This window comes from Glossina fuscipes, unplaced genomic scaffold (genome assembly GCF_014805625.2).
Source record: "Glossina fuscipes isolate IAEA_lab_2018 unplaced genomic scaffold, Yale_Gfus_2 1, whole genome shotgun sequence".
NCBI lineage: Eukaryota > Metazoa > Arthropoda > Insecta > Diptera > Glossinidae > Glossina > Glossina fuscipes.
In genome coordinates, this window is record NW_023998415.1 from 34,882,708 (window position 1) to 34,897,235 (window position 14,528).

Genomic DNA, 14,528 nt, shown 5'->3' on the forward strand with positions numbered 1-14,528 from the left:
AGGCAGACAGAGATATATAAATATATACATATATACATATACATATACTTATATACACATATATACAAGTATATTTGTATATCTATATATATAGTATGTCTGTATATCGATGTATATAAGCAAATATATATATATACATATTACGTGTATGTATTAAAGTTATACATGCATTAAGACAAAGAGTAACATCTCTAGAACGAGTGGAAATAGTATTTATGGAGAAACTTCTTTCTACAGGCAAATGAACAAATGTAAAAAATTATTTGAATTATTCAGTCTCATTCTAATAAATTTCAAATGCTAAGCAATAATAAGATACAATAAAAACAACAAGAAATAAGTTAGAAAGTTATATTCGCTTTGGGGTGACAACAACTTCAATAAGTAAAGGTCCCTAACAACAATTTAGTTTTATATTGATAGAGATTGTGAGCGGATTTTGTTATTTGATTGTGCAAATCGATATGATAAAGTTTTACAAAAAGAATGCATAATAACTCGTTATATAAGCTATAAAGTTTCTAAAAAGGCATGATCTCATATAAAAGAAATGTACTTACAATATATAGATTAAGTGTATAATATGCCAGGGAGACAAAATCATGGGACCATAGGATAGAGCCTTTTAACAAGCTTTATAACTGGTGTGTCATGAACAATGTGATAGGTGCCATCGTCCCTTTGAAACTAAACGTCGATCAATATGTTCAAGAGTGACCCAATCTATTCAATTAGAAATATTTTTTTTTCTATATATAACTTGTGAGTGACCTTCCTCAATGCATTCAACAGTCGAGTGCATTAATGTTTGCAGACGATATCAAATTTTCCCTTTCCTTTAACGCATTGTATGGTATACAATATTTTCGGTATAATCGTCTCAGCCTGTATACATGAAACGTAACAAACGATGTGCTACTGAAACCAAAAAAAAAAAAAAAATATATATATATATATATATGAAAAGATATACCTTGCACTCTTATTATCCTATTGATAATCACATTCTGGAAAATGTCACCAATTACAAGGGGTTAGATATTGTCTTCAACTTAAAACTCAACTTTGATACTCATATTGAAGTTCCAATTAATGAAGATAGGGGATTGCTGGGATTAGTAAACATAAGATATAAAGAAGATTCAATGAGGCATATGCTAGCAAGAGCTAGACCAACATTTGAGTACTTGCCTGTGGTTTGGTTTCCTATTTATAGATGTCATGTTCATCTCCTCAAGTCTCTTCAATGGGACTTTTTCTTATTTGACTTGCGTGGTTTGGATATAGAATCCTGTCCTGTCATTGCTTTACATACCGTTAAGAAGAGACGTGAAATGTTGGATGTAACGTTCGTATTTAAGCTAATAAAAGCGGCAGTTTACTAGCCGCCTTCATTAGAACGTATTAATAATTGATATTCGTGGTGTGATTTTGAGGCATTTTGTACTCTTGCCGATACCTCAATGCCGATCTAATTATGGATTATTCAATCTGTTTCGGGTAGTAGGTAGAGTATTCAGAATATTACTTGATTTTTTTGGTTTTGTCCGCTAATGCGGTTACAAGAGTTGTATGCGAAAATTTCCATTCAGATAGCCGAAGCCATTGCCGTTTAGGGAACGTAATGAGAAAATTGCTAAAAAGATCGAAAAAAAATTATGTCTTTAAATGCCAAAAAGGTATTGGGTAGACATCTGTGCTGGAAAATTTATTAGGCAGGATATATGTACCCCATCGCATATATGTAGGGATAGAGCGCGGTTAATGTTAATATTAGGATAAGTCGAAAATTGAGATCATAATACTGCATAAGTAGGATTCTATTGCAATCAAACGAACAGAATAAGGATGATAGAGACACTCTGAGGTAAATAAAAGAAATATTGTCATAAAATATAACGAGAAATAGAAATGGATATATATCCTTTAAGCCGGAAATGAAATGTTTTCGATTAAGTGATCGTAAAAGTGATCCAATCCGAGCCATTTTCAATAGTTACACTTCAGTGAACCAGATTCAACATAATATTTTAAAAATTCTGGACCTATAGATTGAAACAAGAAACAAGTAAGCACAACAGATGGTTGGGCAGACGGACAGGAAATTCAGAAGATCACAAAAACTTAATATTAACCTTTTACCACAAGTGGGCACGGACGCTAAATGGATGGACAATCGTGTAATAGAATAATGTTTGTGTGTTGAGTTTGAACATGTTTAGGTATTTTTATGTTTTAACAATCCCTCTCCGTTTCTCTTTAGCGATGGAACACAACGTTTTTGCAATCCTGTTGTAACTCTCTATAAAAATTTTGAAAATCAAGGAAATATCAATGAACCGATGCAAACTTATTTAAATCGACACATCGGATGTCGTTGAGACTTTGGGCACTTAAGACTGCTCATAGTTTATGTTCTTTGCTTCTCCCGCGCAAAAATGTACGATGTTATGTGATGTCGCATTAATAAGTGCACGAAAGTCATGCAAATAGTCCTAAGGTTTCCGGATTCCGCTTCCTAAGTATTGCACAAATCAACATATACCCACATACACACACACATGCACACACACACACAAACACACAAACACACAAGCACACAAACACATACACACAGAAAGACAAATAGAAGCTAATACGAGCTCGTTAACATACAAGAATAGGTACATAACTTTCCATACATACCTCTGCAAACATGCATTAATGATTTCATCTAAGAGGACAAATTTGTATTGTGCTTAATGAATTATTGGTCTCTGTAACCCGTTAAAGTTTTGGTTGTCGTTGATGTCGTACAAGGACAACGAAAACGGAAATCAATGACTTTAAATACACTTCGGAAAATCGAACAATCGCTTCCTAATATTTATCTTCTATCTCTTTTTCGCTTTTTTTCTAAACAATACAAAGGCAAAAATTGAAATCTAAAAATAAAGTTCATCATATAAAATCAGATTTTAATTTCTTTAAAATATTCTTTACACTTTATTTAAAAACAAAAAAAAAACAAAAAAAATTATTTAAATATTCTAACCTAAGGGAGTAACAAAAATTGAAAAATAACAATTTTACATTTTACGTAACAAAGTTACTAAGCATTGCATCCACAAAAAAAAAAAAAACAAAAACAATTTGTTTTTTCCATTCTTGGCTTAAAAGTAGGCAATAAAAATTTTTGTTTTTCTTGTTTAAGAATTGGATAAAAAAAATGTTTTATACTGCACTTAATTAAACAAAAACTTCAGGCCTATTGCCTAACAAGCAAATAATCAATAAAATCTACATACGACACCTTTAGCAGAAATTTGCATCAGAAGCGAGAGAGAGAGAGAGAGATTGAGAGACACCTTTTTTTTTTTTTGTTAAATTTGTTTTTACGAAACCATATTAAATTTTACATAGAATTTTTCGTAAAAGAGAAAAGAGAGAGAATTTATAAAAGAAAAAAAAAAAACACTAATAATACATTGTATTATTATCATCATTTAATGGGCATCTTACCGATCAATAAAATCAATCAATTTCAACGGGTAATGCATTAAAATGAAAATGTAAAATATCTTTTAAAAATGCAACTTTTAGAATAAATTTTTGAAATTTATTTATTAAAATTTTGTCGTCTAATCTAATGAATTTTGCAAAAATTCCCTTTCAGTGTATACATCCGTAAATGGATGCATGGATAACCATGGCGACGCGTAGTTATTATAAAGCATAATAAAGATAATCATGATGTAAAACTACGCATTTTGGGTGTGTAAGCACATTGTTTACCAAACTGTTCTGAAAGCATTATTTATGTTGAATAGTAAGTAACTCTCGCCTTTGCATATATATATATATATATTTGAGATAAGAGAGCATATAATGCGAGTGCTATTGACGAACACATTAACTTACTTCAGTGCAAGTAAAGTAAGTAACTAGGCAACGTATTCCTCCTACTTGCTCAATGACATTTACGCAAATATATCATAGGAGAGTACAAACATTCTAACGTTTAAATCGTGGGAAAAGCTTAACATATACTCAGTCATATGCAATATTTCTTATAAAATAGATGTGTGCATAAACATTAACACAATTGCGCTGATCTGAATATAAAGTTAATGCTGCGGGGAAAACGCAAGCTAGCAAGCAAGCATATGTTTCATAAGTTGAAATTTCACCATCCTCTTATTAATCATAATACAAATTAACAATAATAATAATTCATTTCCATTACAATTTTAGTTATGAATAATAACATAACAATGTTGATATCATTGGCATTAGTTTGTAGTAATAAAGAAGAAAGTCAGAGATTGCATTGAAAAATAATACAAATCTTCCATCCATTGCAGGTTTGACAATGTGCTATCAACGATTGTCGGGCAACACAAATCACAATAATGTGGATCAGAAACCAACTCATTTACCGTCTGGCCATTACGCACACAGTCATCGTTGGAACGAACCGTTTTTCGATTTGACAATGCCGAAGAATATAACCTCACTTGTAGGCAAGTCAGCCTACTTAGGATGTCGAGTCAAGCATTTAGGAAATAAAACGGTGAGTTTTTTTTTTTTCATAAGCTACACACAAATACTAAAATATTCAATTGTTACAATGTCCTTTCACTTTTCCTTCTTTCATTTTCTATTATGTTATGAAAATTTTTCTTCAACAACTTTCAAGTTCATAACATTTGAATGATAATGCGCGGGACAATAGTAGAAAAATACAGATATACAATATTATTTTTATATGTTTTTTTTTTTTTGTTTTGTAAAATGATAACAATTTTGAGTCGGTTTGAGATGAATTATTAATGCACGCATGCAACGCTGTAGATGTTAAGTTAAAGCAGTAATTCTGAAACTTATTTATTTGTGTGTGCTCGCGTCAACTTTAAGAGAAAAATGACGAGTTTAACGTAGTTACATAAAGATGGATTAACGATGAATTATTTTTTCAAATGTTTGCCGGTATTAAAAGTTCATATTCATAATCATATTTAACAAAAGCATTTTGAAAAGTTTGTAGCAAGTTCAAGGCTCACTCACTCGTCTATATCAAATTGCAGCTATCTATTTTAGGGCAGCAAAAGGAGCGCAACAAACGATAATCAATCTGGAAAACGCTTTCCATTGCATCCATTGACTGCATTTCGATGACAATAGAGAATTAAATTCGTTTATCGTTTAATATTTCTGCTTTTTACAAACTTTCAAAATAATGCAATACTTTTGCATTTAACTAATATGAATGGCCATCTTTACTAGCATTAGCACTGCGAAATTTCTAAATTCATATACATGTACATATAATTGCTTTCCTGTTTTTGTGTTCATTGTTACTTTCCCTCCGCAGGATTTGAAATTTTTAATTATACGATATTTCTAACAATTTAAGCTAATCCCGCGATATTCGCACACACATGGAATGAACATGGAATGAGCTTGAATCCTTAGATTTAGCTTTTTTCCCTAACCCGATTCTCTTGTGTGCGTCCACAGGTACTTTTTTTTCAATAAAGTTGACATTTGTAATCAATGGGTAGAACGATTAATACGATATCTGTATCAGCTAAGGCTGAATGAAGCTGAATTTCGCAATATTGACGGCATGACTCAAAAATCGCCAGAATTGTTTAGCCCTTAACGTCTAATTGAAAGACGAATTATGCAAAAAGCATATATGGCTTGAACATTCAGTTTCAATGCAATTCCACGCACACATTTAGAGTTTTGAATAAAGCCACAATTAGTACGAAACTTGTTTACGAACATCGCTAACCAATAACTTCCGCTACGGAAAGCGAAAACTTCAGGTTAAAGTACATTTTGGCACCGTATGACCTTGAATTGACAGCTAAGTGAGATAAGATCTTCGTATATATCGAAAGCACTTCTACTTAGTCTAGGAGATCTCAGCTATAAGATCGGAGCAAACGTCCTCTTTGCACGTATTCATTATATGGCCAAACCGTATCGCGATCTAGAAGACGTATTGTATACGTCCATGCCCTTAGCCCTCGAGTTTTAGGATTTCTATGAATCCCGTCACCTGCTTTGGATTGGACTGCCGGATCCGGAATTGTCAAATGCTCGTCAAACATATGTTGTCTGATATTGCAGATGGCCTCAGATGTGATGGAACGTTTCACTCGTTCCATGACGGAATCTGGATGAATCGGTATCAAACATACCCATGTTTTTCAGATTGTACCTGAGGCTATTAATCTAAAAAAAAAAATAAAAAAAAATAAAACAAATTTATTTGCTCAAATTTCTTTTGAGTTTCTTTTCGCGACTCTTTGAGAATTCCTGATTTAATTTCTTGGTTAGCTATTTGCCAGAAAGAACAAAGCATAGGAAAAAGGAAAACTTTCAAGAATTTATTTGCAATAACTTTATATTGTGTATATATATATATATATATATATAACATTATGTGTCTCCGGTGTCTACTTATGCAAATGGAATAACTGATCTAAATTCTCTCTGTATCCCTTTAGTGGTGAATAACAAAGTAAGAAATGTTTTTTTTTTTTTTTTTCATTGTAATTATATTAAAATTAAATAAGATACAATAATAATCCATAATTGAATATTTAGTATGAAATTGAAGCGTAAAATATTCTTAAAGTTTTCTCTCGAACACTATTACTTTATCTAATGAAATATGAATGAATAAATGAATTCATATTATCTAATATTTATGTATAATATGTCGTATTTTATTTATGCTATACGCACATACATATACATGTACATGTACATACATATGTCTTCGCTTTGATTAAATTACAATGTTTTCATTTTTCATAAAACACAAATTCACAAACACAGTACATTTAACGTTTCATTGTTGAATAACTGGGACAATAAATTCTTAAAATGAATAAAATGAAGAAAATGATTTATATTGTATGTAGATATTCGTCCATATATCTATATATATATATGCATTATTTCGTTGTTGTTGTATCGCATTTTCGTTTTTCTTTATTCATATATATAAAAAAAGAAAAAAAAAAAGAAAAGAGAACCAACGCATATGCATATATAAGGGCAATGAAAAAACTACAAAAATTTTAAGTTATTGAAGAAACAATTTGAAGTCAAAGATTACATTTTATTACCCAATACCCCTAGTAATAAGAATGATTTATGAGTATATTTCAGGCATACACGCACACACCCGTTAACGTGACCTCTGCTTTAAAGATATTAAGTTTATCGTCTAAATGCAAATGGTTTCAATGAAAGATTTTACAAAGGAATTTTTTTTTTTTGTAATTTCAAAATTTATTCAATTAAATACATTTTATTTTTATTTTTTATATTAAAACATAACTTAATAGCTTTTGTAAATATTTTAATTAACATCAAATCGACTAATAACAGAATTAACACACATGTCAATAAATTCAGTTCAAATTGCAAAAGAAAATATGCTTTCAATAAAAACAGTATTCGGATAAGGAAAAGCTATACACAAATATATCTGTACTGCTCTACATATTATAATATAACGCAATTAAATATTTACGAGAAACCTGATAGAGAAAATTATCGAAAAAGAGCTTTCTTAGTTAGGAACGAACATACTTGCCTTTTGGATCATTACCCTTGACTTTATTCGACCTCTCCTTAGGGTTTTTCATTTTTCTCGATTTCTATCATATTATTCTTTATGTATTTTCATCTTATTTTCTTCTCTATTCATGGCATTTTTTCTTCTTTATCTTTTTCTTTCATTCTTGTTTAAAGATTTTTTTCATTGCTTTCTTTCGGTCCTCCTTACTTTTATTTTCTTTCTTTCTTTCTTTCTTTCTTTCTTTGTTTTTCTTTATAATTGTTTTTTCTCCATTGCTTCCTTTTCTCTCTCGTCCGTCTTCCTTCTCCACTCTATTTTCATTTCATCGTTTTTCAAGTGGATTGGATTATAATATTTTTGCGACTAATTCCTTATAATATCTTATATTGAAAGAGTCGTCGCCGTATTGATCTGAAAACGAATCAATTTTTCGAATCCGTCCTCACGTTAAGCCCTCATAACACAACAGCAAAAAAAAAACGCAATTTATTTTAGTATTTTATCCAAGAAACCTAATGAAGAATGATAAGATCTTTGGGGAGACAATTAGCTTTACAGAATTTAATTCATATCAGTTCAGAATTCTTTTTTTTTCTCCCCGTATATGGCATACATCAGAGTTTTGCCCGAATTCCATTTATTTTATGACAGTATGACGTTATCTATTCTGTCACGTATACGAGGTGTAAGGAGTCCCAAGAAGATACAAAGTATAATTTTTGCTATTCCATTATGAAGATAAGTAAGGAATAGGTTGCTAAACGAACAGCTGCAGGGTATGTAGCGATCGATTTTACTCCGCCTACAAAGTTTTTACTTGTTTTTATAAAGTTCAATAATGCTTCCTAGTGTTTGCATGTCGGCTGCATTCGGCATATGATTGACGAAATTCCGTAAAATATTAATTATTTTCTTGAAACGGTTACTGTTCTCCATTTCTCTTATGCGCTCGTACAAACACCCTTGAATTATGCAATCCAGCAAAATAGTATGTATGCGAATGTATTATAAGTCAATGCAATTTTTCCGAACACACATAATGTTATCGAGAATTGAAACTAAAGCTATGTCTTCAGACACTCGCTACTATGCACTACATGAGATTATCTTCTCTTAAGGGGTCATCTGTAGAAAAACTAAACATTCAGTGTGCAATAGAAAGAGAAAATCTAAAATCATTTCATATTTGGGTAATCTTTTCACGTTTTTGAAAACTACAAATTTTTGAAATCATTTCTATGCTTCCTCCTAATCTCACAAAAATCATATTACATTTGCCATAGCAAAGATATTTGAGGAAGCGTTTTTAAGTTGAATACAAAGGGAATAAAATGATTGAAAACGAAGAATAAAATAAAGATGAAAATCATCGGAAAATCTCTTTTTATAGAAAATATTTTTCTTATTTTTTCTGTTTATTCAAACTATTCAATCCACACAGTGTCAAGTATATTGAATATTGCAGAAAATGTTTTAACAGCATTTCAAAGGCGATCATCCATTTAAAGAATAAATAACATTTAATATAAATTTTACTTTACACTAAGAGTTAAGCAATTTGCAAGTAGAACGTCGCACAGCTTTTGCAGGACTTAATACTTATGTTATATGTAGAACCGAAAAACTTCAACTTTACAAGCTTAAGCGCAAACTAAAAATAAATTTGATAAGCATTATGCAAATATAACGGGATTGTATTTGCAAGTGAAAAATATTTTACAAAAATTTTATCAAATTTGAAAAAAAAACAAAAGAGAAAAAAAGTTTTCAAAATATTTCAACCAACACAATGAATATGAAATTGGGTTAGTTAAGTTTCCGAAATTTCCACAATGCGCTCTTAAGGCGAGCGCTGCGATGTAGTTGCTTTATTATTTTTGGTTCTGTCAAGATATAAATTTCGGTTACTATATGCTATTCATTATTATTATTATTATTATTATTTCATGTTAAACGTCACAGAACCAGAGATAAACTTTAACTTTTGTTTCATTTGACACTTACTCTGAACATGCGTTACGCGAGCATTCCTTTTAATACCTAATACTTAATATCATTCTCTACAAAATTTTAACTTACCAAAGAAGAAAATTCACCAACCGTAACATAAGCTGCAAGCAGCTGTGAGTTGAGTCACCACACTTACAATATAACTTATGAGAAGCCATGATACGATATGTTAAGAAAAATAAATAATCATTTCCAATGATAGTGAAACAAGTACTCTTCCGCGACTTTGACTGCCAACACCAATTTCAGGATTCAAAATTTTTGTTTAGAGCAAACGTAGAAAGTATAGAGTAGAAAAATAGAATTTCACCATAGATGATGCTTTGGCTTTTGCACCGTTATTAACATTTATTTCTGATATAAAAAGAAGTCGATGTATACCTTTCACTATGACAATAAATACTTCAAGAGGGATACGCCCCCATCTTACTATCTGTCCATCTACTGGGATAATAGTCACGACAGCAAAATAGTGCAAAAACATGTAGAAATATTATGGTGAGGTATAGTCGAACATCGGGCATCCTACACCACTTCAGCTAGTACCGTTATTCACTCATTTACGTAATAATACATCAAAAGCTAAACATTATTTTCATATAAAGGCTTACTGTTCATGAAAGACCACATATTGGAGGATGTCCAAAACACCACATGGCGTGATATAAATTTAGCAAACTCGAATTACTTCCCGAAAACTTTACACTAAAAATTAGAATTTTCCTCCATATAAGGGCTTGCTTTCATGATAACCCCTATCTATGTTGGGGTCTAAAAAACAGACCTAACCGTTAATTTTTTTTGCTAAATTGCTACTACGGTCCCATTTTGATTTTGAAATAGGAGAGTTGAAACTTTTTTTTGAGATGCTCACTATTCATGAGAAATCTTATATGAAGTAGGGTCCAAGAAATAGACCCATGTAGTTCAAATTTGGTCCATTTTATTTTCATTTGCCTTTTTGTCATATAAAGATTTATATTTCGTGAGAATCCTTATGTGCGGTAGCGTCTAAATAATAGACCTAAGTGATCCAAATTCGATAAGATTGATTCCTATATCAATTTACTATTATGGATCAATATTCACCATGAATTATTGAAAACTATATCTTTTTACCCTGAAAATATTCACTTTTCCTAGAAACGATTATATGAGAGGGGATTGAAAAAATTGTTCCAGCGGAACCACACCAATTTTCACACTAATTCGGAACGGTGAAGTGCTTTTACTCAACGAGTTTTGAAAATTGCAAACTTTTCCAATATAATGGAATGATCGCACAAGTGCCCCGATCGAAACCGTTATTTATAGCGTTCGTCCTTGGGTCAAAGCGTATCAATTTCATTAAAATGTTAAAAAGTCACGATCTATAGATAGGTTTAATACAAAAATACATGGAGCGATATGAGACGGACGGACAAGCTCAGATGGATATAAATGAAAGGTAAAACTGTCTCAAGCCCTTTTCGGTGTCACGTACGTTCGGAAGAAATTTAATATACCCTCTATCACAAGTGATGTACGGTATAATTAATATTGCCTTAACTTTCTCAGTTAATCCTTATCATCAAAAACAAATCATTTACGATTATCGGACAACCAGATTAAGATCTTTAAACTATAGAATTTTTAGTTTAAAAATTGAACTTTTTTGTTAATAAATTCTAATAAATCATAGCGAAGACTCGCACATATCTGTCATGCCTGATGACGAATATTTACAGAATGCGGCCAATGAATGAATGAATGAATTTTCATTTGATTTTGAAGTAAAATATCGTACACAAGTTAGCGATAGCATTAGCAGTAGGTATGACTAGATTCGTTTTAAACTTAACATCATTTTTTCTTCTTTTTTCTTGATTCTTTTAATTTATCAAATTGTGCATAAAATTCTTGGATGAACTATAGAAGACATAAGAGAGTAAGCAAACATCAGAAAAGACTTAAGTGCAAATCGGCATAAGTAATGTATAAAAGAAAAAAAGTATATAAGAAAAGTATATATATATATATATGAGAGCAGTGGGAGTGGTGTGAACTCGGCTTCATGACCTAAAGTGCTTTTCTTGAAGTCAGAAACATATTGACGGTGGCCTTGGTGACAATTGAAAAACAAGTACGAAAATTTGTGCAATGACTTTGTTCAATGCAATTTTGTTTGGGATACGTAGCAATGGAGTACGAAGTTTTTTTTCAAAGAACGAGTTCGACAACTTAATTATTTGATCTCGCATATATTGAAGTGTACGCATATCGTTATTTATTATCACATTTGTGCTTATTAAATGAAATTAATTTTCATTTTATATAAAAAAAAAAAAAAATAAAAAAAATTTAAATACACTTATAAAGAATATCTAATATATAAATAACCGTAGACAGATAATGTTATTCATCCTTTTTCCTGTTTTGCATTCTGTGTAAGTGTACATAAGTGGGTATTCATGACATTCTGCCGAGCGCAACGTATAGAGTGTATGCGTATGTACGCAAACACTACACTGTACAGTTCAGAATTGTTAACACTTGAAGAGCCGGGTTCAAATAGCATTATCATATTTAAGCACATCTGTGTTTGCTTATCATTTTGTTTATATTGTATTATGCATACAATTTTTTTTTTTTTTTTTTTTTTTTTTGGTTTCACTTTAAGCAAGCAAACACACGCTAATGTGAGTGAGATATAGTGAGGGTTGAGGGGCTACGGGGAAAAAACGAAGAGATGCAGTCAACAGGAGATTTCGAGTGGATAAGGAACATTAACAAGCAGGAGTAAAGAAATATATTTATATATATACATATATATATATATATATTACAAATTGTTGCTTTTGTTTTGTTTCATTTTTTCTTCTTTTATATATATATATATATATAGTCTGTGAATTAATTTAACTTTTAACTTTTATCCATCTCCTTTGTCTGTTTATTCGGTAGAAAAGTACTTACCTGGTGTTAGCTGTTTTGTTAAATCTTTCACTTTTTGTATTCAAACGAGGGAAAAAGATTTTCTTACAATTTCTTCAGGATTTTGTTCTATTTATTTATTTTTATTTTTCTTTTTCTTTGATTATGCTTTTCTCCCATAAAGTCGTTTTTATTTTGCGCTGAATCTTTTAATACACTTTGTCAAGAACACCTTTTCTTGTGCCTCTTAAGCCGAATGAATCAGACAGATTCATAGGTTTTTTGATGTTCATACATTTTTTGTTGCTTAACAAGCAAATCGAAAACAAGTAAAGAATTATAGTCGACTTAGACCCAATCTATATTCATTATTCTGTATTAGTTTTGTTGAAAAGGTATAACATAAAATATCAGCAAGAAAGTGGTAGACAGGTTCAAACGTGGTAAGAGAAAAAATCAATTTTTTTAATATATACAATTATTTAAGACGCTAGAGATCTATTCCCAACTATTTCGAAGAAGAAAAGAAGAAATTAGATAAACTGGATATTATGTAGTAGGACATGCTAGGCGACGCAAGTATAGCGATATTTTTTTAAGTCAATGTTAATCCAATTTTAAAGTAGTTAGTCTCGTTAGGCCAAAAAAAAAAACCCTTGGAACGCTATACTCCTGCTATGGAGTAGCCACTCCTATTATCCCCAAGACTTAGATAAAGTTGTTCATTTAGAAACGCTACCTAAGCAAGCATTAGTAGCGAAGGAGAATAAAAACATATATGCTCAAGAAATGAAATTTTTTTTTTTTTTTTTTTTTTTTTGTAATAATTTTAATGAAATATTTATTTTATTATTTTATTTATATTTAGAAAAATATTTGAAAATTTGTGAATGCTACGTTTTGAAAAAACGATAATTGGTCACGTTGCGAACTATTACGCGTTCTACGTAGATTGATAAAGTTAGCATACTTTCATGTTATACTTAGCAATTCTCTGGGATATATTTATTGACTCTTGTCTTTGTCTTTTATCTTTTCAATATAACTTTTATGTACCTATGTGTCCTTTTATTTGATCGTAAACGTGACTTAACATACTTTTCATTTAAATATTTATATACGAAATTCAGTATGAAAAAGCAGCGAAGAAAGCGCTTACATGTTAAAAAGATCTTAACTTTTAATATATGCCAATGCATTTTGTTCGACTTAACAACAGACTGAACAACTCGCTATTAACTATGGAAAAAGCGAACAAAGTTTATTATAAATTTACGATATCGATGAACAGTGCGGTAAGGTTTTGTTTTTTTTTTTTATCAAATTTAAAGCATTTTTCAAATTTCAAAAACAAAAACACAAAAAAAAAAGGTAGGAAAGATGTTAACGCCGACTTTTAAGTTAACATCCATGTATATATTTCGTCAAATTTTCACCAAGTTTACGAATTTATTTTTAAACATGAACTTTTTTAAACGCTGAGTATCAACAACAACATTTTTTATCTTCATCATTTTCAAGAGCACTTAACAAAATCTATTTTACTCTCTTGCTATGGTGGTATTCGTTTTATTAAAATAAAAAAAAAATAAAAAACAAAAACAAAAAAAAAAAAGGTTTTTTTTTCTATTTTTGTATGTTTGAAAAATTTTTCATTACTCTGGTGGTTGTTGATGATGTGTAGGTGGCCTGGATTAGACATCGTGACCTACACATACTAACAGTTGGCACTTACACTTATACAACGGATCAACGGTTTCAAACATCATACCATCGTGATATCGATGAGTGGACGTTGCAAATAAAATGGGCACAACAACGAGATGCTGGCGTTTATGAGTGCCAAATATCGACCCAACCAGTTCGAAGTTTTTCGGTTAACCTAAATATTGTTGGTAAGTAAAAACTAAATTTATATAAATATCTATGTTTGTCTATAACATACATAAATAGAAACGTACGCACACACACACATATATATATATATATATATTTATATATATATATATATATATATATA

The 14,528-nt window shown here is 30.6% G+C and overlaps 1 protein-coding gene across 8 annotated transcripts in view; it reads left to right on the top strand.

Annotated features, from left to right (window-relative positions):
- Nucleotides 1-14,528, top strand: part of LOC119632087 — a 166,751-nt gene that overhangs the window by 133,908 nt on the left and 18,315 nt on the right. For 7 of the 8 annotated variants that reach the window (XM_038024799.1, XM_038024800.1, XM_038024798.1 and 4 more), the window contains 2 exons: nucleotides 4,344-4,552; nucleotides 14,193-14,403. In XM_038024799.1, the coding sequence (XP_037880727.1) occupies nucleotides 4,344-4,552; nucleotides 14,193-14,403 (420 nt within the window). Of the gene's footprint in view, nucleotides 1-3,655; nucleotides 3,809-4,343; nucleotides 4,553-14,192; nucleotides 14,404-14,528 lie in introns of all 8 variants that reach the window. The other variant, XM_038024802.1, reaches the window with a different exon arrangement.